Here is a 27,196-nt window from a genome sequence, read left to right on the forward strand (position 1 = left end):
GGGAAAACGTAGAATTGAATCATTTACCAAACAAAAAAGGAAAGGTGCCAAATATTAGGCAGGACAAAGAAAAAAATGAATCGCTTTCATATGCAAATTAAAGTGCAATTCGAGCAAGTTGAAGGGAAAATAATGGGAATCTGATTTTGATTTGGCACGTAGCCTACAGCCATATAGATGACGGTGCCTCAGTCCGTACTTCAGGAAAAGTAGCGCTCTCGAGAGCTCTTCGCCTCCCGCACTTTTGTTATTTTCCCCTCGCAGTACCCCTGAAGTCCCTGCTAATCCCTTCCAAATGAAAAAACAGCGTGCGGCCTGCAAAATGTGTAGTTAAGTTCTTTTCCCTTCGTCCTGCTTTATATGTGTGCTTTTAAATTTCAGCGTGGAAGACAAAATGGCGTCGCTTCTCGAACTAATCCAATTTATTACAGCTCCATAACTTTTCCCTATTTACTTTTTCCTTAGATGCCCTCCGTTCCACACTCGAGACTGACAGACGCTAAATGCGTCTTATTAGATGAGCTGTGTGTGGGTGTTTTTATGTGTGCCATGTTTACCCTCGCCATTCCATTCCCCCTCTTTTCCCAAGGAACTTTGACTCTTACTCCACCCATTTCCTCGAAGGGGTCGTCTGCTTCAATTTCAAGCTTCTATCTTTTTTGCTTTTTATGATAAATTGCATTTAGCAACCACCGACGCCAAAGATACCACCACCACACCACCACCAACCCACGCTGCCACCCTCTCCTAGACAAATGCAATATTAGGGATGGGGTGAGCATGCGTTTGCATTGTTGTTCTTTGGATATGGACACACTCGTGTAAAGGATTTAGCTTTCGATTAAATCTAAGTCTCTTCACCCCCGAATTCTTGAAAAATGGCTGTTGGCGCTGGGAGAGATCACTTTTATATATACCCTTAGTTAATAAATTAAATGACAATGCAGAGTAATTTGTTTTACGTTATTGTGGTACCAAAATCAACGTTTCTGAACATTATTTTCATTACAATTTATTCAACTTTACCTGGTAATTTAAGCCTTAAGGTGTCTTTAAAAGCAAACTGATAACGTCTGACCGTCAAGTGACAACAAATTGCGTGGAAATCTGTTTACATTCGCCCGCAGTAACGTCGAGGGATACTAAAAAAAATTATGGATTTGCTACATTAAAGCGAAAAATATTTACCTTTGCTTCTCGGAAGGATGAATGTCTATATACTATACTGTCTATACTGTGTCTACTGAGAGCCCAACTTATTTTAGCTCGATTTGCAAGCTGATTTCCCGCTGACAAATATCGCGTGTTTGTCCTTGATCCCACGGAGCGTTAAGTGCATCCTAGCGGCAGCTCCTTTCGTGTCTGGGAAAACAATGAAAAATTCATGCAAATGAAAAATAAATGCACACAAGCCAAAAAGGATAATGCAGCAAGGAGTACCACGGAGCAGCGGGAAAATAGAAACACATTTCATGCAATTTCGGACTGGGGTGCTTGGCTCATGGTCTTCGGTCTTCGTACCGTTCCGACTCCTTTGTCTGTGGCACGAAATTTCAATAAATTATGCAAAAATTTTCGTGGTTTTCGCGCTTTTCTCTCGGTTGTTTCTCTTCCTTTATGCAACACTTTACTGGCCGTTTTATTCAAATTTGTGTGCATTTTTTATTTTCTAGGAAAACAAAATTTTACGCGCAACGATTTTTGGTTTTGAAGAGATGCAGAGAATATCAACCCTTTTCAGAGCCAACACAGCATCCAGCTGCTTGAATTAATCCCCTTTTGAACGATCCTCGGCTATCTTTGTCTACCGATATTGTATGCTCAGGTAAGCGATATATGTATACACACATGAGGCTCATGCGTATGCAAATAAGTTTGATTAAAAATTTAAATGAGGTCCCTTTCAGAAGATACCTTTTTTGTTAGAAAGGGAGGAAGGATTGACAGCTGCGTTTTGAGTTCTCGAATTTGTATATCTTAGGTTTCAGCTTAATTTAATGCACCTTTTGAACTCGAAGGGACCAAGCGCAAAACAGCTCATAGGACAAATTGATGAAATTCATGAAACACGTTTTTATTCAGCGTAGAAAACATTAAAAACTTTTCTAGCAACTTATAGTTAAAAATTGCAATATCAAACGAAAAGTTCTACATAGTTGACTTGAAGTACAGATCTGTTCCTCGCACATGCACCAATTTCAATTTTTCACTGTTACTCAGATAACTGTGATTCTACTGATCACAGCTTCGTAACTAGAATGAAATTACTACCAGAACGTAGGCACAATATCGCCCTCTCCACAATGTGAGCATCTACAGCTTGCGCTTGAATGGTGCCATGTACTTGGTTAGCTCGCTGAGCAGCAGCCGCAGTACAAATGATTATGTTTATAGTATTAAAGTAATTTACTAAAAAATGACGCCCGACCAAAACAAGATAATCCGCAGTTAACTCTCCCTCTCCCGCCCAGCAAGAGTTGATCGTCAAAGTCAACCGCTTTAGCTTGGGGTTAAGTAGCTTGCTGTCTACTTAACCATAATCGAAGTATGGCACAGCGAATAGGCGATCAAACGACGATTTCGATCTTTTCTGCCTGCCGATCTGCCGATCGCTGGCTTTATCACAACATTTTGCAAGAAGATGGATAAGTGTGGTCAAGTGCAGCCTGACCGGTGCAGGGGCTCCATGATCGGTTTCCACTCCCTGGCTGCGCTGGTAGCCAAGGTGCGAGATCTGCAAATAATGTGGCCAACTCCACCGCAGCTGCATCTGGTCCTGATCCGTTGGCTGGAGGCGGCGAGGCCAAAGTAGAGGCCATGTGTGCTGCCTCGTTGGCTTGGAGCTTTGCGATCGTTAACTGGATTCGCCTCCGCCGCACCCGGTTAGATACAGCTTTATTAACCCCTGTCGCTGATTTGGTGATAACGATCGTAATCGTACCGGTACTCTAAGTACAACACATGTTGCACTTTCCACGACTCTCGTTCAGCGCGCTGTCTGCTATATTATTTTTCCCAATTTAGAAAATTGTTTTCCCTACTCAAATCAGTATGATTCAATATTCGCCTTTATCGAACGAAATTGTTAAATTTTCGAGTCTTCAGTCAAAGTTCGAACAGAAATTGCAACTGACGCAGCTCAGTGTGGTGTTTTTCGCGAGAGATCGATTGACTAAGCTCTGGTCTATGGAACCACTTAAAGGCCCCGCTGCCAAAACAAAGTCTGCTTCTGAGGGTACAAGCACTGGGTTTTTCGGACATATGGGTTATTTATTTAAATCCAGATCGCTATTTTCAGCGTAAAATAATCAGTATTATGCTCAAAATAATGAAAATAGTGGTCCAAATACCATACCATATATGGTATACGTATACGTTCAGCTCGTAATCAAATTCATAAGCGATTGGCATTTAACCAGAACATTTTTATTTAGCCATTTTTCGCTAAAAATTGAGAAATCTGGTCAAAATATTATATTTGTTAACTCATCCGGAAAGTGACAGGAATTAGTATATTGAGCTCTAAGCTGTACCAAACACTGCGTCTTTTAAGTGTGGCAATCTTTCGAAAAATTACAGCAAACATATCGCTATATTCAGCGCAAAGTAATTACAACTTTTGAACAAAATTTGATAAAAATTTTCCGTTTTGCATCACGTTTTAAAAAAAAAAAATAGTCATAAATTAAAGTTTTCAGGTTTGAATGCCCATGAATTAGCAATTTAATTACAGGCGGGTCCTATATGGATATGACTAGAAGTGTATCTCCAAGAAGATACTTTGATAAGTTTTTCATATGACATAAATAATTAAAATAAAGGAAAATGTTTTATACTGTTTGCTGCTGGGTTATTGGCTGTGCTTAATTGATGCTTCTGTAGCAACACAACTACTTTGTTTTATATATGTAAACCACACAGAGGCTATCAAAACAATAAATACAAATGTTTATTAAATCCATACTCATAAATATGCATGGGGTATAAGGGTATTCTGACAATTCGAACATAAAACTGGGGTCTTCTAATTACGCCAAAGAAAGGGGTTCAGTCATCAAGCATTGGGCTATACATAGACATTTGCCGAAATAAATTCTCTTCGATTTCATTCATTCTTCTAACGAAAAAAAATTAAGTGGCATAAATATGCATGAGAAACCTTTTGAAGTAAACGGACGTATATATATGAAGTGAAATGTTCCCTTATTTGGCATTTACCCCAATGGAGAAAGTTGCACCTGAAAGCTGTCTGCACAGTTGCCGGGTCTAACCAAATACGAACTTTATTTAATGAGTAGCACAGTATTAACGGAAAAAGGATTACAACTAAGAGACAACTGCCAGGCTTCATTGGATAGCATTTCCATGTATATAACTTTGTGGTTCATTGATTAAAATCAAACTGTTTATTAAGGGTAGAAAGGTGCCCCTGCCTAAAAATATATATATGCGACTTATTGATCAGGAAGTCTTCCTGTATTTGGTAATTATGTTTTTCTGTGCTCTGGTGGTGTGTCACTCTCATTAAAGTATAAACATGAGTTCCCATTTGTTTCTACCTTTAAATGGTAGCGTATGTTCCATAGCTTGACTTTTCCGAACCTTTATCAATCGCCATGTATCATTTGTTCGTTCCTCTTTCGTTATGCCGCAGCTCCTGTGGGCTGAGTAGAAAAATGATTTTAATTTTAGATTAGTTAAATAAAAATAACAAGAAGTCCTTGCCTTTTTCCCATCAAACACATCATTGTTGTATTGACAGGCATGTCAATATGGCTTAATATTTGGCTTGCATGGCTCTGGTTACTTAATTTAAAAGACACCCAACGATTATTGGTTTGAAATTGCTTAGAACACGCGAATACGTTTTTGCAGTTTTTTCTGCGAATGTTTTGTGTATTTACACGGCTGAGTAAATAGGTAGGCGTTGATCCAGAAAATACCGTTTTTATCGTTTAATGTCAGGGGCATAGGAGGAGTTGTTCCTATAACATAATATGACGGCATATGACTAATATCTACATTCACAAAGTCAAGCAAGCAACCACTTAGCAACACTTTGGTGTCATATGTCTGTTTTTCACAAGACCTCCAGTAGAATTCAATGTAGCCCGAAGCACAGGTCCATTAATCTCTTACCCACCAGTACTCGCCACCATTGCTCAGTCACATGCAATTTTGAGCTACTTGTTGCTGCTTTCGGAGATGCTAATGCAGCGACTGATGCTGCTAAATAGTCGGTGAGAGGGATAAACCCGCAACCTTACCTTCTGTGATGCGATTTGCATAGCCTTTAGGTTGCCAAGATGGCATTGCATATTAATATATTTTAGCCGCAAATACGCGCTTTTCTCTTATGCCTTGTTCGGTTTCACATCTCTTATCCAAGTCATTTGTGCCGCGGTAGTCCTCAGTAGCTTGTCGGTCCTAAGGAATCCATTCTCACGTGTACACGAAAATCTTTTTTGTGCGCAACAAGTTTCTGAACAAAATTCTCGTCTGATAAATGATATTGCAAACAGTTCTTGACTCGATATGCATAGAGTAGATGCGGTTAGTCATTAATAACTTCTGCGCGACGCCAGCTACGTTACTGGCCAGCAATGACCACCAATGGGTGCCTCACATTTCATTGTTATTCCCTCTTTTGTTTGTGGGTGCAGAGAACCTAAGATTATATTCTTTAAACATGCATCTCAAGAGTTTCGTTTATGGCATATCATAACTTGTGTTGTTATCAAAACCCATACATAGTATCAAGGCACAGGGCACAAGCAGATAACCGATCAGAAGCAATCCGCAAGCTTCCACAAGTTGCCACTTGAAAAGGGCTGATGATGGATTATTGGTACGTGTTGTGAGGCGGCTTTCAAGGATGTAGAATAGGACAGGCAGCAGCCAAGGCACACGAGACTCATTAATCCTGGCGGCAAACGAGTTGCCGGGACCTTCGACTGCCTTGCCACGACTCATTTGTGATAAAAACTTTCCGGCTTGATAAATTGCCCGGCATACAAGCATACATTCTCGCCTCTCTTACCACTTTGTTTTGGGCCAAATCCCAAACCGTGTAGAGGAAAGCCAGTGGCTATAAAAGGGCTTCCCACTTTTCGCCTTCAACTTTTTCGATAGATAAACACTTAACACGTTTTTGTCAGTAATTTAAATACTCTCCCTTCGGTAGACTATATATTTGCCAGCCATTCAATCATATTTATGTGGCATGGACCTGAAGCGTACTTCAGGTAAGGATTTTACACAGCCCTTTAGCGTTTTGATATGCAAATACTTTACACAGGATTTCTCCTCATTTGATGCATTGGTTACGTTGCCTTGTCTGTTTGACAGACTGCTACAGTCACGTCATGTTAAACTTATTGTTGGTTTGTTTTGTGCGAATGTCACGTTTTTGTTTTGATTACTTAATGCGATAAATGGGAACTTAAAGAGATGTCAGGAAGCTTTAAGCTTTAATGTTCCAAATGTATTTCTACAGAAAATATAAATTCGAATGCTTAATGCTGTGGTAACTATGTTGAAGGTCAGTCGGTGTCGCTATTACTGATGGGAGTGTCCTCAATGCTTCTGTTATCACAAGACCTTTTCTCATCCGAGTCCGTGTCACAAGATACTGAGTCTGATAGCGACAGTGATGTCCTAGCGGAACTTTCACCCGTACTTTGTGCCGACAGCGCTTCGTAATTTTCATCGTCATCCGAACCCTGATCTTCATTGCTGTCGCAATCGTTTTCGCACTCTTCACCTTGGTCCGATTCACAAGTATTGTCCTCTTCATATTCCGTATTAGAGGACACAGAGTTTGCAAGCGGATTAGAAGGACATCCCTGCTTGTGAGAATTATACACCCACTTCTATTTTCCTCAAGGAGTTTGCTTACTCACCAACAGAAAACTTCGGCTTCGGCTTAAGCTCCGAGCGTCATGCAGCTCCCTCATCAGTGCATTCCTCTCCATTGAGTGATACTCGCGTTGAAGATGACACTCGGACTGTAGTTCCCGATTCTCCTTGCGCAAGTAAAACATTTCGCTTAAGATTTGATGTTGCTTTTCAACTATAGTTGTCACCAGCTGCTCCAGATTCTCAATGGTAACCTCGTACTCCAGTAACTTCTTCTTAAGAAGCCAGTTTTCTGCCCTACAATCAGACAGATCGGAGGCGGACACTCCATTGTCGTATGAGAGTGGCACTAACGATTCCTTATCAACCCTAGAAAAATAGAGTGGTAGCCCCCGAGATGGTAATAAAAAAAACGCTCACTCGTTTGTGGGGCCTGGGAGTTGAGGAATGTCATCACCTGTAGCCAAAGGAACCGTCACAAGATCTTTGGGGATTTGCTCATCGGGCGTATGGAACTGGCAAATACACGACATTTTTTTTAAGTGACACAGTCGATTCCAATTGATTGGGTACACAGAGCTTACTAGTTTTAGTTCGAATTTAAGGAAGTCCCATATTACTCTACTTTCCCACTTGGTCGCATTGAAGTATACTAAACTAATCTAGACAGACTTTCCTCCCATCTTAAATGCTGATGCCCTCCTAAAGTAGACTATTAAATTAAAACTGCCTGGTCGGGGAGGGTGCCAAGGCAAGCCACATCCACGCAAGTATTTCACTTTACAGACTGAACCCCTCTCGCGCGCCCCTTAGCTCCTGTGCCAGGGCAGACTTTACGACTTGACATTTTCACACTTTGTTGGCAACGTTTTGGATGCTTCCTACACACTCCTTTCTGAGGGCCAGGGCAGCTGACTTTTTGGTCGCCCTTGCCGAGTCAAGTCGGTGTCGATGCAAGCTGCATGGACTGTCATTCGCCTGGGATCCGGAATGTGCAAATGTGTGGCTTCAGCTAAAGAGCAACTGGAGAAGTGTGGGAATCTCCTTTTTTGTGTGCGTCGGAGGATTGAAGTGCAAAATTGGTTTAAGTGTTTGCTAAATTGGCAGCAAAATGGCTTTTTCAATTTATACTCAACGTTTATGGGCGGGTCGGCAGATGGAGGAAGCTGTCCAAAAAGTTAAACCAGAAAAACTAAACATTTTCTTCTCCATATTTTTTGGCAACGGCTTCGTACCGCCGCCTAGCTGGATAATTGATATTTCGAACTGTTGTCCGTTTGTTGACTTTGGGAGTGCTTTGCGAAGTCAGAAGCCTCTGGCTGGTCACTGTTACACACCTATAAATTAACACGGCTCAAGACCCCAGCACACACCACTCCCAACGGTGGTTTCACACGCTTACTCTCGACGCTAAATGGTCTCTCATAGAACTGTATTCCCCCACACATATCATTTATAGTCCAGATAATTATGGTTTACACCCAAGCAACTTTTTTAAAACACATGTACTGGTGCTCGTATTTTACAGTCTATTTGCACCGACTTGGGGTCGGCAGAAAACCCAGTTGAAGTCGAATCGTAATCGTGATACCTAAACAACGCCAAATTACATACCAGAGGGCGCTACGCAAGACATGTTAACATAAATTTCTTGCGTCTCCTCAGTTTAAGGCTACCTCGCCTCTAAACCCGCCTCTAAACGATCAACCTTAAACTAGGCAACACATGCAAGCGCACATTTAAAAAGGCATAAGTCATACGTGGCTAATAAATTGATTTGCTAAAGTGGATTAGAGTTCATTGCTATGACATATACAGGATGTTCGGGCTGCGGTGCTGAAAAGTGATATTCGCTGTTGCTGGCCTCTTGTAGAAAAGCCAGCTTGGCCTTGATGGAGCCCCCTGTAAGTTCAACCTAAAGCCAACTATTTTTAACTCTAACTATGTGAGCATTTGGGGGAAAAGTCTTCTGCCCACGGAGAGAGGAATGAAATTATCGTATTCCCAAAACGCTCGGTGGACTCCTTCCAGGCTCAGTCGCACTTCGTACTGAGATGTTGGCTATGAAAAAGAAACGCTTAAAATGCCAGTTTGAAGTCTATTATTTGCTGGACACGAGCATATATTGATTGCATCGCAGCCGCCTTGGTCAGCCACAAGATTCAGGAAAGCAAATTGCTTCAACAAATACTCGTACTCCCGAAACGAAGAGCGCGAAGGAAAGGGGCTGGAGATGTGGATGATGATGCTGGTATGGTTGGCGGGAGGGGAATTTGCGGAATCACATGGTAATCGGTGCACTACGAAACAGAAACCAGAAATGTTAAAGCAATCGAAGCCAAGTTTTAGGAAGAGGTGTTCCAAACCCGTTTGCAGGCGCAAAGTGCAGATCCGTTGTGAGAGTTTGCAGAGAGCCTTCGGTTTCTTGGCGGCTTCGTGTAGTGCAGCATTTAGCGTCTTGATCGGTTTATCACGGATTAATTAGAGTTTGATAAATACGCGCACGCCGTGAGTATATAAATCATAGCAGCAGTGCAGGGCCAATGCGGCGCAGTTAGTCAGCAGAGAAGCATAGGAGCTGGCCCAATAATACAAGCCAAGGGAAATTTGCATATCCATCCATCCGCATGGAAAAAGTAGCAGTCAAATTGTAGAGGTAAACATGTTTTATTTTTGCACGCTTTGCTTTTTGATTTTTCGCCGCATTTAGCATTTTGCTTTGTTTTGGCTGTCGCTGCTTTTGACGTTGCCACACAAGCAGAATATTTTGAAAGGCAAGTGCACGGTAGGAAGTGGCAAGATGTAGGTAGGTAGGTAGCTAGGGTGGCTGTGCAAAAGTGCAAAAATATCTTTGAACATTTTTCTGTGTGAGAATTAATTATGAAAGAACGTCCTTTGAGATGCGCTTGACGGCCACGATGAGATGGCGACAGCCATCTGATGAACAGGAGCATTATGAATGCTAATTTCAGGTTATTTTTTGGGTTCGAATTTAAAATAGGGTTGATCGGGAGGGAGAAGGCCTTTTTGATCCCAAGGTGCTTTTGATTCTGATTGTGCGCCTGCTGCATGCGAGTGGGAATGCAATGGTTTTGGAGTATGAGAATGTCTGTCGGCCTTAAAAAAAATTAGATAAAATAGTGAACAGCTTTAACTCCTAAGATCCTTTATGAGGGCTATTTGGAAATGCATTCGTGTTTGATATTTTAGTTATTTCTTTTATTTTACCCATCCAGAGACCCTTAAATTCGGAAAAAAGTAGAACTCAACTTAACTGCTGATATTTCTGAGCTGAGTGCTCATTTTAATTTGCCTTTCACTGCCACATTAACGAGAATATGCCACGGGGAATGTCTTATGGTTTATTACCGCAAGACCCTGCCACTGCTAAGCAGCACACAACAGAAACTAGGATGGAGGTTATTATTATTCGACGACTACTCGGCACCATGATTGCTACCTTTTTGCTGCATTCGGATTGCATTCGCATTCGCCGGGCGACGTCTTTTATTCTTGCCCATGGCAGTGGCAAAAATGTTGACCACTTTCTGCATGGTAGAGTTTTTCACTCCACTTCAGCCTTTGCCGTCCACTGCCCTCCCTGTTTTTAGTTTCTGTCGCAGTGAAATTGCTCTCGAGATATCTTCGTTACGGAATGAATGACTACTTGGGACTGGTACTTTGCTCTGTGCCCAAAGTATTTGCGGTTTTTTCTTCACATCCTTTTGCACAATTATCCTGATTTCAATATTACTGCGTCATAAACAAAGGCGTAGTCTGACCTCTCCGGGAAAATGTGCGGGTAGAAGGAGGTCGAGTCTAAGGGTTGTACACAAAATTATTATTATTTGCTAGCTCAGGAATTTTCAGTTGTTCTTGAAGTTTCTTATCCCGGGCCAGGCATGTCTTTATTGTGACCATCTAAGTTTGTCTTTTGCATTTAGTTTGTTTTGGTGGCTCAGAAGGGATTGCAAATAAATAACAGGAAATTGTATTTCGAATTTATTTGTAAAGTATGGAATAGTTTGAATTTCCACCTTTTTATGATTCCTCTCAAAGTTCCCTCTTCTACTGCCCCTTCTACCACACCGTTTGAATGCTTCAAACCATCATTACAAAAATTGGCTTCATTTGTTGAAAGTAGCGCCCTTAAGAAACAAGAAATAGCCCAAAGCAATGAGGACGCAGCCTTCACTTGCATGCCATTTTCCAAGCAATAAAATCGGTACAACAAACCCCCCTCCATTTCAGAAACAGCGTGCTTTTCTACTTACAATGCACACGCGTCGACATTTATCAAAAATTCAACTGTCATTTTGGCAATCGTAAAGCGTTTTTAAATGCTTCGCTTTTTGTACAAGGCAACTGAACATTCATAAGCTTCAATGCTAGAGAAGGATCTACTAATGCCCAGATCTCCATTACCCCCGAAACCCGCAAAAGTACACAGCCCAATAACCCAATATTTGGGAAATTGGCTGACGGGACTTGCAGAAAAAGGAGGGAAGCATGTTGAGGGTGCAATCCGCTCACACCACTTACTTGCGAATTTTCCGACCTGCGAAATTTTCCACAAAGCACTCAATGGGGCACGTGACAGTTGTCGTGTGTGTGAGCCTGCAAAACGGGGTTTGGTTTCGCATTTGCCAGTTTTCCGCGAACGTGTGTAGCTGTCGTAGTCAAGTGTGTAATTTGCGGTAGTGATTTAACAGGGTTTGAATAGATTACTTCATTTAGATTTGGTGGAATACGGTGTGGGGTAAATGGAAAGTGTGGGTACAATGGCGCTAAATTAGATGTTAACTTCTGTAATAAGTTTTTTTTTTGCCAGGAAATTAACTTTGAGATTAATTCTTGATGCCTGTTTTTAATTTCGCTGGTTGTAAACTGAAAAAATGTTTTCGATGCCGCCACATAGTTGTATCAGTAAAGTCTCAGTTCTTTATTTTCATTTATTTTGCAATTAAAATCAAATTCCTTGCATCCTTTGACTTAGCCGCTTCTACATTTTTCCTCTGCGATATTCTCAGAGGAAATTGCCTACCGAAAACTCAGAGGGGAAACCCTTGGACTAGAACAAAAAATACAAGTCTTGGATAAAAATAAAAGACAGCCCATGAAGCAAATTGCGGATTTTGAATCCTGGCTTGTCCTGTGGACTCAGCCGTATTCGTATTTGCATGGCACAGTTGGCATCAAATTATGAAGTAAGTAAGAGAGTACTCCATGCATTAAAAACCTTTTAATTTGCTAAATCGCCTTGCCAGACATCGTCTGCAGAGCCGAGGTCGGGGCTGCCCTAGCCGTCGTTGTTGAATCCCATCGTGGATAAGCGGGCGGAAGCGGATGACGCTGGGTCTGTGCACATTTTTGAGATTTCTAGACGCCTAAGAGGGCCGCCCAGCCTACAACCAGTCCGAATCTCACATAGACACTTGTGCCAGCGATTCTTTTCGTTCTTTTTGGAGCTGGGTAAAGTTGAATAAGCCATGCAAACACTAGAAAGCACCGAGACTGCTTGAGTGTACTTTCATCTGCCATCGCCTCCTGGTCCAGGCGATAATTTTCAATGTTGTGTTCGGAGCTAACTTCGAGTTCCAACGGCCACGAGCATGAGGCTTCTGGCTTCCATCGAGTTTGTACTCCATATTTATCTTTTTTATTCAAAGCTATGATGCACGTAGGGCCCAAATAAAAGGTAAGAAGAACTCAAGTCAGCTTTAAATATAAAGTGTCCGGTGGTTTATAATTGTATTTGTATGGCATGGTTGATAACTTTAAACGCGCCTAAAAGCAACCACCAAATTAACTCAAATGCTATACAAAAAGTTGCGCACAAATGCTCGCTGCATGTGAGAATGTAATTAAACTTCGCCAGAGGAATCAATTTATTGCAAACCGTTTTCCATTGCCGGAATCGACTGGCGTGTCTCTCGTAATCAAGTATTGTCATCGCATGACTCTGCTGAAAACAGAGACCACGCACCAGAAAAAAGATGCTTAAGAGAAATTAAGCAAAGCCTCGAACCCGAACGAAGCGCAGCATTTAATTTAATTGACAGGTCGCGGACAGTGCTTTTGTCTACTTCCCCAAGGACTTGCTCGCATAAGGCCCAAACCCAATACTGTATTTCTCATTAAAAGCGTATTATATGGGTAGGTGGATAAGAGTCTGCCGGCTTCTCCTATCCCAGTAGAATTTTGTCAATTCATTACAAATTATTTGCAATGCAAGACGAGGACCAGAGAAAAGCACGAATATTCGAAAATAAATTGCAAAATCATGCGCTTCGTGAAAATCAAAACTTTTTCTTGCGTCGAAGAGAACTTTATTTAAATTCGATACAAACGCAAAATTACCAAATCAGTCAGGCAAAAGCATTGAGGGCCTTCTCCCAAATGCAGCCAAAGTTTTATTTAATGATTTTCGTAGACGATTTTGCGTGTGTTTTCCCTCTTGAACCTAGACGGGCCTGACAGTATCCTGTTGGTTAGCTGTTAGCCCCGCGTTTTATCTAAAGTAAAATTTTATCAGCACTTAATTTAAAAGTGTCCATGGAGACCTGAAAGTAATTTCGATGGGGCTGCTGACGAAGCTTTTCGTTTTCGATGAGAATGTCATACAAATAAATTTATATTGGAGGTATTTTAAAGTTTATTGATTTTTGAATGAGTTGTAAACTTAAAAAATTGACTAAAGACCTATAATCACTTTTCTCGTCCGCCTGTTAAATTTAAAGTAGGAATAAAACTCTGATTTCCCATACGATTTTAACAAACGGACGAGAAAACGGCCCTAAAACTTTGTAGTTTAATAACATCTATAGACGAGCAGTGCAGACATTGACTCAGTTTGAATTCATTTAAGTGGCTTACATTGCTTTAAGTTCTAGTCTTTTTGCTTACAAATAAGCCAATTTTCCTTCTTCATTTTTACAGTCCGCCGAATTATAAACGCATTCAAATAGAAAACTGAAAGCCATGCCTTACACTCAAGTCAGAGTACCCAAAATAAAGCTAATTACAAAAAAATAAAAGGCACAAACGCAATTCACTTACCCAAAACAAAGCAGAGCGACACGCGACCACAGATTTGGAAGTAAGCAGCAAAATAAATACCGTAAAGACTGATAAATTGCACTCGAAGTCTATATCACCCTTTGAAAAATATATGAACATTCGTTATAAATTGTTTATAAGTTTCCCAAAATGTTTATATAGACTCATATGAAGGTAATTTTTGGCAGTTACTTTTGTATACCACTTCAAAATATTTACTTTATGCATTAAAGAGTGAATTCATTTCTAGAAAGCATTTGCTGGGTTTATAATAAAATGTTTATAGCCAGTGAGTAGACATGTGCATTAAATGTTCAACATGATTTTTCACTCATTAAAACTGAAACGCAAAGAAAAACGGCGAAGCCCACCACATGGGCAGGGTTGGCTTGTGTTTTTGGCATAATTTATGCGCATTTATAAATTCGGAAAGAGTGAGTGCAAGCAGAGTGTGGCGAAGTGTTAATTTTGAGAAATGTGCAAAATACAAAACGTGGGCGACGGAAAAAAGCAGACAGATAAAGCAGCGTGCGGTTCGTTGACTGCATTCAACCGTTTCGCACGCGCTTTAACGCGCCGCAATTACTCTGGCGCAGAGGACACTACTTCCCATGGTCCACTAACCGACAATGGGAACGTCGAGTTCAGCGCAGAATACAGCCGAGTCACAGAGCCAAAGTGCAGACCAGAGGAATGTGACTCGACTACCGATTCGAAAACCGAACTGAACCCATAATTCATATGCGCCACAAAGTCTGCAGCAATCAAATTGGCAATAAATAGGCAGCGAGATGAAACATCGTATACCCTCTCCGACCGAATCCAGCCAAAGTATTCGATATCCTCCCTACTTTTTATTCATTCCGAGTTTCAAAGCCCTAGGACTCTCTTTTTGTGAGGGTAGGGCCATAGTGGCTTTGGATGATTGTTTTCCTCCCGAAATCAACTGAAGCTGCGCTCGTCCCCCTATTCAGAAAGCTCCAGTCACAGTGCTGTTTGCCATCAAACCCCAAACGACATAATTGCAGCCTGTCTGCGGTGGCTAATGCAAACAAACATGGGATTATGAGACTGAGAGGCCTGAACGAAATTGATGATGAAGCTCGCTCCCCGCCTGACCCGTAACAAGTAGCTGGCGAAATGCTAAAAAATTGGGTCTCTACGTGTTGCCACAACAACGCACCGAGGGCAGCGATCGGATCGTGCAGATAGCATTTCATTTGCTCCGCCGCAAATTGTGCTGAACTTAAGGTTGAACTTCCACTGCCTAATGCATTCGGATAGGTCGAAATGCATTAAAACTAGTGCACTTCAATCATGTGCATTGCGTTTGGCGAATCGATTGGCCACGCTCCAAACCCGAAGCATGTAACTCACGAGCTGCGCAACTGCGTCTTCGGTTGCTCGAAATTATTATTCCACCTTCAACAATTTGGCTCCCGTTTTCGGTATTTGCCGTCCACAGCATCTTCATCATCATCAATAAGCCGTTGAACAAATTTTTCATGGGAATTACATACGTGATAGATTGGTTTGTACTGCACTTCAGCCATCTAATCCCTCTACAGTCGCTGTGTTGATTGGTTTTCTTGCATCTCTGATTGCCATGCTCTGACTTCATCGTATGGGACGTGACTGCGTTAAGGTAGTCGTTGGCCTGAACAGGAATATAGTGCATTCTGAGTACGCATGGAAATGAGTTGGTTCCAGTTTTTAAAGGATGAGTGTAATCAACCTATTGCTTGCCATATTTGACATGAGCAATCTTCAATGCGTGGATGAAACTCCGGCTGAGCTGACTTCAGGTTAGAGGACTGACTAAATATTAATGTGATCCGATTAAGCAGGCGAGGAGCATCAGGCTAACAAGATGCAGTGATAACTTCACAAGGCGCCCCAGTGTGGACATGACCCCTACTAGAGGATCAACAGGTGGTAAAAAATATCCTGTGCTCGCTCCTACTCAAGCAGACAAACCTACATGTAACCCCATCTTGCAAATTGTAGAACAAGTAAACTGAGAATGCTGAAATAATTCCCTCAAAGAGTCTGTGATATTAGGAAAATGGTATAAAAAAGAAAGCAAGGGAAACTTTTCTTCTTCAGGCAACAGAGTCGTGAGAAAGGGCCACGAAGCCAGCAGCACATGCGCAATATATGGCAAAGACCATCTCCGGGTGCAGGCTGGAGACTGACCACCTACAAATATCAGCTTTCGGGACCCCTCTTCCAGCTTGTTGTAGTTCAATTAAAGTTTACGCCAATAAATTGTGCGCAGTAAGTCGTTTAATCTAAATTAAGCACCAGTTTCTGTCCCTCAGAGGACTGTCGATAGCTGCTCGAGCGGCAATCTCCGTCAGCTGCATCATGTGTCATAGGCAAGTTGTAACGCGCCGACAAAAGTTCAGGTTCAGCTAGTGATGGGAGCGTGACTCAAATGTTGTGCTTGAAGTAAGGAGAAAAAACATTATTTTTTTAAGTTCGCAATCAGAACTACCAGATACTAAGCCAAGTATTTCACGAGCTTATCGCGAGCCCATCGATTAGTTGAAGGCATCCCGGCATTATAGACGCTCAGATGCAGATGCAGATGAAGACTCTGTTCCTGTTCTCCGATTTCCATGAACGACACCACTGAGCCGAGACATCGGCAGGCGTCCGCCTCCAGTGCCTTAGATTTTGTCTACAAAGCGTAAGCAATTTTTATGCTCATGTTGCTCGTAATCACCGCAAGCCGCAGGTGGTAAAAGGCGTCGTGGATAACCTCAACCCGTCCACGGCTGTGGCCAGACCATGGCAGACACCCGAACGCATCTTCCCCAAAGCGGCGCTACCCTGATTGAATTGCACTAATTGCGAATTAAAGCTCAGCATTTTAAAGGAAACAAATTGCATGGCTTTCAAATTGAATTGCAGAATCTGTGCAATCCTTACACCATCCCGGGGCCCACCCACTCCTACTGCCTACCACTCCTACTGCCACCCTCTGCAGCTACTAATGAACTCTTCCTACTCCCACTGCAGCTTGTTTGGCTTTTATTTCGCTTAATTAATTGGCACCGCCAAATGTCTAGAGCTTACAAAAAGTCTATGACTCCGGCAGGGCAAAGCAAGGGAGCTGTCAACAGCCACTGTGGCGCTCCCTCTTTTTGGCCGTAGCTCCAAAAGGCACAAGAAGCCGAAAGTCAAGTGTCCTTAGAGAATATATGGTTGCATATTGCAATTCTTTCATTTTTCGGCAGTTTCATCCAAAAAAGAACAAACTAATTTTTGTTCTTCCGACTTTTTGTTCTCATATTTTTCATTTTCAGATATACGCGATGAAGTGGTTGCCATGGTGAAGGGGAGATGGCAAAATAACCTTTTACATGTTGCTCATGCAAGAGGGTTAATTATAACCCCCAAATTATTGCTAACGAAGGATGGTTCAAGCGGAATTCAAGAGGATATTTTTTTTTGTTAAATCCAAAAAAACGTTAAAGTAGCTTACAAATTTCCGAGCCGCAAGAAAAATGTTTTCATACAAATATGTTGATACTTTAACATAGTAGCCTAAACTACGACATTTTTGTTTCCTTTGGGTAAACGCAAAACAATGTTAAAAAGTTATAATTAGACATCGGATTTTAGGTGAAATCGTTTTTTTTAAACATGATTTAAAGCCACATTTGATTGGTTAAAAATTTTTTACAAAAACCTCAATTAAGTTTAACCTAAATCTAATTATAACTTAATAAATAAAATTTGTAACTAATCAAATGTGGCTTTAAATCGTATTTACAAAAAACGATTTCACCTAAAATCCGATGTCTAGTTATAATTAAAAAAGTTTGAGCATACAGAAATTTGAATAAAATATTCATTAAGATGAACATAGAAATAAAAAGCCAAAAAAATTAAAATAAATAAATACTTAAGATTTCCTTCCACTGTACTCTTTAGGAGATATTCAATATCTCAACCTAGGATCGTGGCAGACGATTCCTGAATCGGTTATGCCAGAAGCCCCTCTCGGGTGAAAAATTGAAGGAATTTTGGTATTCAAAAAGTATGCAACAAAAAAATCATTCCCCACAACAAAATCCTAGATCCGCCACTGATTTTGTACTATAACACATTTTTGTTGAGGTAATTATTGTTTAACGGTCGGAATGGCGCCACGTAAACTCCAGCAAATTTGATACGTCTGCTTTCATTTTTGAATCATGCATGCATCGTTTATTGGGAATCGGCCCCAGACTCTAACAGCAACGATTTTCAAATTTTCACATGCGAATTATGAAGTAGACTCTCGGTCCTCTCGTCTGCTACGCCCTACACTCTCCTTCGTCCAACTTACATTCAAAAACTATCCGTTACCACAGTGTGCAGATAGGAGTTTTGAGTGATTGATAGCATGTTAAGAGTGAACATGGTATTATTAGACCACAAGATGCTACCAAACAATAGCAGCAACGGATAAACATGGTCTGATGCAGCCAAATGTTTGCTCACGACTTTTAGTGGAGGCCTCTGAGGGCTTTTTTGACATATTTGCCAGAAGTGGAAAATTGTGCAAGAGAAATTGAGTTCACATGATTTACGTGCAGATTTTTTCATCTAAAAATAATGTTGATTGTCATGCTCTAGCTGCTGTTCGGGGGGGGGGCGTTTCAGCTTCACAAATCAATTTTTGATTGAACCGCTGAAGATAATCATACATCAGAGGTCCAGGCTCGTTAGCTGGATTAAGCTGGCGCCACTCTGCCTTCTTCATTTGCCTCTAACGCAACAACAAATCTTATCGTTTACCTTAAAGAATTGTAATAATCAAAAAATTACGAACTTGCATCTAAGCCAATAGTAAGAAATCCAAACCATTTATGGATTGTCAATAAAAAGCAAAAACAGTATATTTGTACCGCTACTAATTAAAACTCTTTGATATAGTTCCATTTACCAGTTCATGTTGACATACAAAAATCTGCTCAGTCATTCGGCAAACCAGTTTGCAAGAACAAAATCAGTCAAAGTAAACCTGATATATATTGGGTGGGTAAACAAGTCGTCAACTACTGAGAAATATCTTCAGGCAATGAAAGTGTGCTATTTCCATTGATTCATTTTATAAAAATCAAATTAAATGAGAAAGGTGCGATAAATATGTATGTTGTTACTGTGGTAAAGGCTTGAAGTGGCAGAAAGAGCCTTTCATATTATTTATACCAATTGAGTAGATAGCGGGTATCGATTCAATGACACGGGCGCAGAATACGGGTTTAAAACAAGAGAGAACGCTATAGTCGGGTTGTTGTCCCGACTATCTAATACCCGTCACTCAGCTAAAGGGAGTGCGAACGCTGTGTCGGGTTGGTGTCCCGACTAATAATCGTAACTCAGCTAAAGGGAGTGCGAGGGAGATAGATATATAATTTTTGATTGCGTATAACTTTTTAATGAATGGTCCGATTTGAAAAATGTCTTCTACATTTCGATAGGTATAAATATACACAACAAAATTGCATTTATACTTCTCGGAAATCGTTAAAGATGTGGGCGCAGGACCCATTTTAAAATCGTTAGTGGGCGATTGTGGGCGTTAGAGGGGGCGTGGCGCTCGGCTAAAATAAACTTGCGCTGCGTAGGAAGCCAAAGAATATGTGTGGGAAATCTCAACCTTCTAGCTTTTGTAGTTTCTGAGATCTCAGCGTTCATACAGACGGACAGACGGACAGACAGACAGACGGACAGACGGACAGACGGACAGACGGACATGGCTAGATCGACTCGGCTAGTGACCCTGATCAAGAATATATATACTTTATGGGGTCGGAAACGCTTCCTTCTGGCTGTTACATACTTTTGCACGAATCTAGTATACCCTTTTACTCTACGAGTAACGGGTATAAAGAGCAAAACCCGAAAAGATCAAGAAACGTTTAAGGCAAATAATTAATTAAATAATCGTATAAATTTCAATGCTCAGACGCGCCCCGACAGCGAAAAGTGAGAGTCCCGAGTGATCTGAGAGAAAGAAACAAAGAAACGCCAAGTTTATTAAGATAGCTATGCATAAAATACTGGTTTCTCTCTCGGTTTAAGTAGTAATATGAAATACTTCCACCGATCAACTTATACCCTGAACAAAAAAATATGTACTAGTACTTATAAAAATTTACCATCAAGTATATTCATCCCAGTTGTGCTATTTAACTACATACTAATTTTTAAATACATTTTATGGAAAAGTCAACACCTATTATAAATATTATTTACATTCGATCGCCAGTTTTACCTCTTAGTCAACGTGAACCGTCAAAGGGTACAAATGTCTTTTCAAAGAGTCGCAAAGGCAGCCGACTTTGACGCACTTCGTACTTGTCATCGTCGTCTGGGGCCCGTCTTTGGCTCCGACGATGTGTTTTGGAGTCGGGCTGTTGGAGCTGTCGATGGCCGATACTTGATCGCTTGGCGTCTGCTGGCCGTTCGCTTAGCATGCGCATGCGCTACCGTTTTCTTGGCCAGTTGTATTTTGGCCATTAGCACGTACGGAGTTGCGCCCGCGCCTTGAGTCTGCGCCAAGTGTGAAAATCATATAAATGCGAGTAAACGCAACTCAACTGTATATAAACTAAAATTGAAGTTGCTGTTTAACACACTTTCGTCGGTTTTTGCTCGAAAGCGAAAGTTGCCTTAGTCGACTTTATTACTTGGTGCTTACAAATCACAATACTAATAAACAGAGAAAAGGCAGAAGATAAAGCCGATCACTGTAAAAAAATACCTTTCAAACCGAAAGACAAAAGCGTGTGAAATCACCGACCGCAAAGCGGGACAAAAGCAACCTTCGTTTCAATTAGGTTTCCTGATCCGATCGTCGTTCCAAGATGCCAGCAGCCAGTTCACATCCACGTCTGTTCTTCTATTTACTATGTGCTGCCTCACTATTGGCCGTTTCCAAATCGGACACCGGTAGTACAAAGAACTCTTACTTTATGTCTTACTTTTACTATTTAGTAATTAACTTTATTAATCCTTTTGCAATGCCGATATTTTATCGTTTTGTTAAGGTTTGTCTTACGTAAAACCATGTACAAAATATAGAATAGTTTTACAATTACTCTACTTTCGAATTTTGACCCGAAAATGACCCGGTGTATAGTTTCTAAGCTTGTAAATATTTAAAGCTTAAAAGATAGGATATAGAATGAGAGACGGTTTCCAGGTATATTTGCACTAAAGAAATTTGTGATAATAATTATAAGTCACTGTGCTACTTTTTAAGTGTACAATAAAAAGCATTACTTTAAATATGTATTTGTGATGGTATTTTACTTATGTTTATACTGTATTTATTAACAATTCGGCATGGTATTTATATTAAAATCATTTCCGGGTATGAACAAATATTCTAAGAAAATTGTGCTGGATATGTAACTTACATAACATGAAAAATTGACTTAAAATGAAAAATGATTTGCCTTGAGTACATAATAACACCTAGGTCAGTAAACAGCTTGAGTTAATTAAGCATTGTGAAACTGATGTTTGTTGCTAAATGGGACGTGCTTCTAATTCAATGCCATCCTGATGTAAATCGAATTGACTTAATTGCAGGGCCCTTTAAACGCCATACAGATAATTTTCATGTATGCTATATTATTTGATAAGACAATAGTTTAAATTGCTCGCTTGAGAACTTGTAAGCTCGAGAAATGGTTGTTGTAACACCATAATAATAATTGCAACTCATCTGCAGAGGGACTTTTTAACTGATACCACTTATTTCGGTTTCTCTATGCCGACGATCTGCTGTCCATGATCTTGACCACCTAATGCTCAATATGCCCAACTCGTTTGAGGTGCTCCGTTGGTTTCATTGACATCAAAATTTGCTCGCATCTCGGCTCAGGCAACTCGTTTGTGCACTCAAGGTTAATAGTTGAAACTGTTAGGCGATCGCTGTGACTCTTGGCTTGCCGGCTACGTCAGTTGGTTCGATGCGGAACTAATTAACATACTACGCGGAAGTTCGTTGTGGATGATTGGGCAAAATTTGTTTGTTTATATTTCTGTTACTTTTCCGTTCGTTTTTAAATGCATCGAAAGACTTGAGCTACTAATCTCGATTCAAGAAGGAAGTATTTGGTGAAAGAACGTAACTTTTTGTTTAAGCACCTAAGAATTAACAAAATTGTGTCAATGGAAGGTTGAAAGCGTAGTGCCTTCCCCACCGTAAGTTTTTTATTCTGCTGATCAATCCTATGATTCTCCCAGTGCCAATGCAACCACCATCCGAAGACTTGGCTTACGACGCAGCTTTACAGCTTGGCTTGCTAAACTATCGACTTAATCTACTAAGCCACGAGGAAGAGTCCAGGCAACTTAGTTTGCCAAACGTAACGTTAGGTAACCTCGTGAACCGCATTCCCTGTAGTTGTGATACCGGACTTTGCAAATGCTGTGCTGGTAAGCTTGAATCATCTGTGCTAAATGCATTTTAAAACGATATTCCCTTGACCGGTTTAGGTTTCCTTTCGGTAATTGGCATGAACAGTTGCACAGAAGTCGCGTATCGTCCTGATGAATTTTCCTTTGAGTTGCGCATGCGCGTTAACAACAATATTTGGTTCCGCCAAAAGGTATCCGGCCAGAATCCACCTCCCTTCTGCTTCCGGCCGCCACGATTTAACTTTGCTAAGGCCTGTATTCAGTTTCACGATATTTGGTTTGTCGGTCGCAACATGCATGTCTGCATGTACATGTCAGGAGAATTCCAGGGCTTTGAGTTGTTTGAAAGGTAAGATCTACGGCCGTGGGAATCAAAACAGCATTAATGAAACATCTTGTGTTCGATTTCAGAAACTTTGATTGCCTCTTGTTTGGTGATCACGGAGTTAAGATCGTTCCCCCCGAGCAGGGCTATCCAGTGAGGCCGAACGATGTGGACATTGATGATGGAGATGATGAGATCGAGGACTACGATGAGAATGTAGTCCGCAGCTTAGCAGAAAAGATGGTCGGTTAATCATCCTGTTGCTTAGACTTACTAATTTATTTGCAAATAGAATACTTAAATACTTTATAATGTAACTTTAACAAAACTTCGTTTAAACCGAGTTCATTGTCTGCCAAGGGATTCCACATGCGTCGAAGCTGCCTTCCAAAGCTCAAGTGCGAAAACTGCAAAATGACGTGCTTCCCTTCTGTCGTGATCTCTCCCCTCCAGTGGCACTTGCAGCCGCCCATTGAAACACAAAGTAAAAGGGGAAACCAACACAACCGACAATTTGTAAAGGATAATGCAACCTTAGGCTGCATCTGCACCGCATGTGCAACACCTCGAAGAACTGGAACGGGGCAGAACTCTCCAAGCATTGAAATGCATATGCACAAGCACGTTGACTGTTGCACTTCGTTTGACTCGCAGTTGACTGTAATAAATAGGCTGCAAGGATGCAATCCGCAATGGAAGCTGCAGCAACAGGACAGCCAACAGCCCGTGCCAAAAGGAGGGGTAGAGTATTATTTCGCACTTGACTGCTCTGAATGCCAGTCGAGCTTCAGTCAAGTGGTGTGCAATAAAAGCGTATTTTCACGGCACATGGAAACATGGGCTGGCCTGCTGCTGATGCATTCAAATGTTATGCAAATAAAAAGCGCTGCAGGATTAACAGACTCGGTAACATTCCACCTTAAGGTACTTAAGTTCAATATTGGGACTTATCATTATTGGCGATTCAATTAGCTTCAACCAGATATTTGGATAAAGATCGTTTAAATATGACTTTACTGAACAAAGAAAGTCCATTTAAATAACAATAAAATCACCCCTGGTCAGTGCATTAAAGGTGTGAACCATAAGCTGACCATCAAACCCCTCCAAGAGAGTGAGCCTAATTTAAAATGCAAATGTGAGTGAGGGCTCATAAAATTCATTTAGCGCTTGTAATTGATTTGTTTACACATCGGACACGCGACACTCACACATGAAACGTTAAAACTGACCATCCTACTGACCAGCCCCTGTTCACCTATTCAGCATAAACAGATACGGACACTGAGCCACAGGAAAAACAACACAAGGGGGTGGGAAGGGGGCTGGCTGGACAGGACGACCCTCTTTGTTCTCTGTTGATTGTCCGTTACCCAGCGCAACAGGTACGGACTCAAATCGCTTAGGGCATTGGTCAGTTGATGCGATTTTCCACGATACTTCCCCGGTGTTTGTCCATTCCCTGAGGTCAATTATGTTATTTCCGGTTTCATGTGGTCAACGGGGGATAAATATTTATATCACGGTCAAGTTGTTAAATCCGTGGCAAAATGACCCCAGGCAGTAAACCGGATTGAATGTTATTTCTTCGGCTTCCCTCGATCAGATTATGCAATAAAAATAGATACAGGATGGTAATTGAATAGAACACGATTCCAGGCGGGTTTTAATCAGTGCGGATGAAATATACCAAGGGTGTGGAAACATGTCAAATAATCGCTGTATGCATACACATTATTCAGACACGTATGCCTGCCTGGGCAGGAAAATGTATTTTCTTAAAGAAAATCCCAGACTGTTCTTCGTTCCACGACAAAATAAAAAAATTGAAAGCTGAAAAACTACCCCCAAAAGTAATTAAAACTCTCGGTCGTTTGGCCCAGACGAAAACGGTGGCTACCTCCACCTATAGACGAATGTTAATCAAAGCAAAATATAGAAAAATGCAAAAAGTCTGCATGGACAAAAAAGCTGTCCTTGGGGTTTAATTTCTTTTACATTTTTATACCCTTGTAGAGGGTATTATAATTTCTGTCAGATGTTTGCAACGCAGTGAAGGAGACGTTTCCGACCACATAAAGTATATATATTCTTGATCAGCATCAATAGCCGAGTCCATTTAGCCATGTCCGTCTGTCCGTCTGTCCGTCTGTCTGTCTGTCCGTCTGTCCGTCTGTCCGTTTCTATTCGAACTAGTCTCTCAGTTTTAAAGCTATCGCGATGAAACTTTCCCGAAAGTCTTCTTTCTATTGCAGGTAGTACATATGTCGGAGCGAGCCGGATCGGACCACTATATCTTAAGGCTCCCATAGGAATATTCAAACAAATATAAAAAAATTCATTGTAACTTTGTAGGAAGTAGGCGTTTGATTTTTGACAACTTAAAAACAAAATTTAAATAGGCACGCTAAGTCTGGAATCCCTGGAACTGCACCGAGTGAGCATTCTTTTATCTGCAAGGGTATATAAGCTTCGACTGGCCGAAGGTAGCTTCGTTTCTTGTTATATTTCTTTTAGAGCAAATGTGGGAGTGAAATTAGAGGACTTGGGTTCTTGAAGGGTGATGTAAAACACCATCACCAACAGTATTTCTTTTTAATATTTTTATTATTAAAATTGGTATTTTGGACTATGAAATCTTCCTGTATTATTGCCAATAAAGTGTTTCACAAAGATGTATCATATGGTCAGCAGTAGATTTTAATACGGACCTTAGAAATATTTTTATTACATTTAAAATGTCCTTTTAAAATTTACTAGTTTTGGTGATTTAGAGTGGCGAACATAATTTTAGTCAGTTTGTTTAGTTAGAAAAATCTTAAAATTTGTGTCTGTTTAAGTAACAGTAAGAATAATGTTACGCGAAACACAAGAGCGTTTGTGTTCAAGGAGATACGCATAATAAAATCGAAAGGATACGCACACAACCACCACACAAAAACCAACACAAATGCAAAGTTGATACATAGACACGAAGTATTGTACATAAGCGCGATTTTCATGCGTGATGAGCGGGAAATTTCCCCTTTTCTGGATGTACATAAGCTACTATATAAGTAAGGAAGCGGAGGCTTCCAATTTTCGGGGTGGTAATGCTTCCAAAGGGTTAAAATCTGTGCCTTTGAAAAGCGAAAACATGCGTGAGCCGCTGGTGTATATGTGTTTGTAATAACGGTGTTGCCAGCCTGTCGGAGGAATTACTTAGGAAGCCAAGGGAGAAGACTAAACAAAGTCATTTACATAACTAACGAAGTGGGTGAGCATAGCGTCAAAAGACTGGGGGAAAACGAATAACTCAAGGATGGGAGCCTTAGAAAAACGAAATAAAGAGGACGTGTTTGGCTGGTTTGCGTGGCCAAAAATTAAAATGGCCACAAACGCGAATCTTTCATCTTAAGAGTCAAATTTAACTCTCGCCCTGCGTTAAAAGGTACGCAATTAAATTTGATACTTAAATTCGCCTTAATTAGCTGCCACTATTTATTTTTCACCGGTTCTCAGCCTGCTGAAATACAATTACAATTACAAACAGCCTGATCACAACGCATAAGAAAGTGCAGAAGGCTTGACTCACAAGCCGGAGAATTCACCGACCAAATACATTGTCATATCCAATAGAAAATTCGCTATTTGGTGTTCTTATACCAAATCCAGATCTGGGGACATTAGTATCTATGCCCACGTTAGAAGGTTGAAATGCACTGGCAATGCTTCGCATTAGCTGTTCAATATTACCAAAAGCACTCTCAGTCAGCAGAGACAGCATAAGAGCTAAAATCTGCAAGACAAGAAATTTAGTTTAAATTTACTGGCACTAATTGAAAAAAATCCTTACCAAAAAGCGAGACATTCTGTATATTATTTCCGGCTAATTTGTCTTTGTTGGTATTAGGAACGCGAATGATACCACATATTTTCTAAAATTCGCTTATATAGAAAAAAATCTAAAAACTTTGAAGATTGTAAATATGCAAATCTGCATCGTAAAATAAAAGGTTAATTTGAAAGATTCGTAGTTCATTATTATTTCCATAGAAATAATCTCGCTAATTTAACATCTAATTTCTTAGTAAGGAAATAAATTAGTTGTAAGCTTGAACAAAATAAACTTTGTTAAAAAAATATTTTATACATATATTTGATTTGAGTGATACATTTCCTATGATATAAGTATAAAAAAAAAATTGTTGATATATGAGGGCTGCTCTGTATTATATAATAAGCTATCGCGATGAAACTTTCCCAAAAGTCTTCTTTCTATTGCAGGTAGTACATATGTCGGAACGAGTTGGATCGGACCACTATATCTTATGGCTCCCATAGAAATAATCAAAAAAATAATAGAAAAACCATTTTAACTTTGTAGAAAGTAGGCGTTTTGATTTTTGATAAGGTAAAAACAACATTTTAAGTAGACATACCTGCAAGGGTATATAAACTTCGGCTGGCCGAAGCTAACTTCCTTTCTTGTTAAGTTTCGTGTTAGGAAACGAAAGGACGAAAATCCTTAAGCTGGTACGCCTT

General features: G+C 40.6%; 3 protein-coding genes across 6 annotated transcripts; 1 reads left to right on the forward strand and 2 right to left on the reverse strand.

The window, feature by feature from the left end:
- Positions 1 to 1,690: 1,690 nt before the first annotated feature.
- On the forward strand, positions 1,691 to 22,970 carry LOC108066371 (uncharacterized). Of its 4 annotated transcripts, none has more exons than XM_070213989.1 (4): positions 1,691 to 1,825; positions 22,174 to 22,365; positions 22,426 to 22,696; positions 22,759 to 22,970. In XM_070213989.1, the coding sequence occupies exons 2-4, from the start codon at positions 22,179 to 22,181 to the stop codon at positions 22,922 to 22,924; spliced, it is 624 nt and encodes a 207-aa protein (XP_070070090.1). In that variant the 5' UTR covers positions 1,691 to 1,825; positions 22,174 to 22,178; the 3' UTR covers positions 22,925 to 22,970. The 4 variants fall into 4 exon arrangements, with proteins under 4 accessions (XP_070070090.1, XP_070070089.1, XP_017010353.1 ...); XM_070213988.1 differs by lacking the exon at positions 1,691 to 1,825 and adding an exon at positions 15,971 to 16,194 and having other exon boundaries at positions 22,759 to 22,969; XM_017154864.3 differs by lacking the exon at positions 1,691 to 1,825 and adding an exon at positions 20,345 to 20,868 and having other exon boundaries at positions 22,759 to 22,966.
- On the reverse strand, positions 5,691 to 7,438 carry LOC108066382 (uncharacterized). Its single transcript, XM_017154875.3, has 3 exons — positions 7,279 to 7,438; positions 6,903 to 7,227; positions 5,691 to 6,845 (listed from the first exon to the last, which is right to left on the reverse strand). The coding sequence occupies exons 1-3, from the start codon at positions 7,389 to 7,391 to the stop codon at positions 6,543 to 6,545; spliced, it is 741 nt and encodes a 246-aa protein (XP_017010364.2). The 5' UTR covers positions 7,392 to 7,438; the 3' UTR covers positions 5,691 to 6,542.
- Positions 22,971 to 26,115: 3,145 nt separating the features above from the next.
- Positions 26,116 to 26,577, reverse strand: Sfp60F (Seminal fluid protein 60F). The gene is made up of 2 exons (XM_017154871.3): positions 26,508 to 26,577; positions 26,116 to 26,450 (listed from the first exon to the last, which is right to left on the reverse strand). Exons 1-2 carry the CDS (start codon positions 26,520 to 26,522, stop codon positions 26,259 to 26,261), a joined length of 207 nt encoding a protein of 68 aa, XP_017010360.1. The 5' UTR covers positions 26,523 to 26,577; the 3' UTR covers positions 26,116 to 26,258.
- Positions 26,578 to 27,196: the final 619 nt, after the last annotated feature.

Source organism: Drosophila takahashii, chromosome 2R, assembly GCF_030179915.1.
Source record: "Drosophila takahashii strain IR98-3 E-12201 chromosome 2R, DtakHiC1v2, whole genome shotgun sequence".
Lineage (NCBI taxonomy): Eukaryota > Metazoa > Arthropoda > Insecta > Diptera > Drosophilidae > Drosophila > Drosophila takahashii.

Bases quoted from the DNA above. Each gene is read 5' to 3' on its own strand.
- LOC108066371 (XM_070213990.1), top strand. From the start codon at position 20,784: ATGCCAGCAGCCAGTTCACATCCACGTCTGTTCTTCTATTTACTATGT. The intron at 20,971-22,173 runs GTCTTACGTAAA...TGATTCTCCCAG, and splicing joins TTATCGTTTTGTTAAGGTTT to TGCCAATGCAACCACCATCC. The intron at 22,697-22,758 runs GTAAGATCTACG...GTTCGATTTCAG, and splicing joins GGCTTTGAGTTGTTTGAAAG to AAACTTTGATTGCCTCTTGT.
- LOC108066382 (XM_017154875.3), bottom strand. From the start codon at position 7,391: ATGTCGTGTATTTGCCAGTTCCATACGCCCGATGAGCAAATCCCCAAA. The intron at 7,228-7,278 runs GTGAGCGTTTTT...CTATTTTTCTAG, and splicing joins CTCCCAGGCCCCACAAACGA to GGTTGATAAGGAATCGTTAG. The intron at 6,846-6,902 runs GTGAGTAAGCAA...TCTCACAAGCAG, and splicing joins GAAGCCGAAGTTTTCTGTTG to GGATGTCCTTCTAATCCGCT.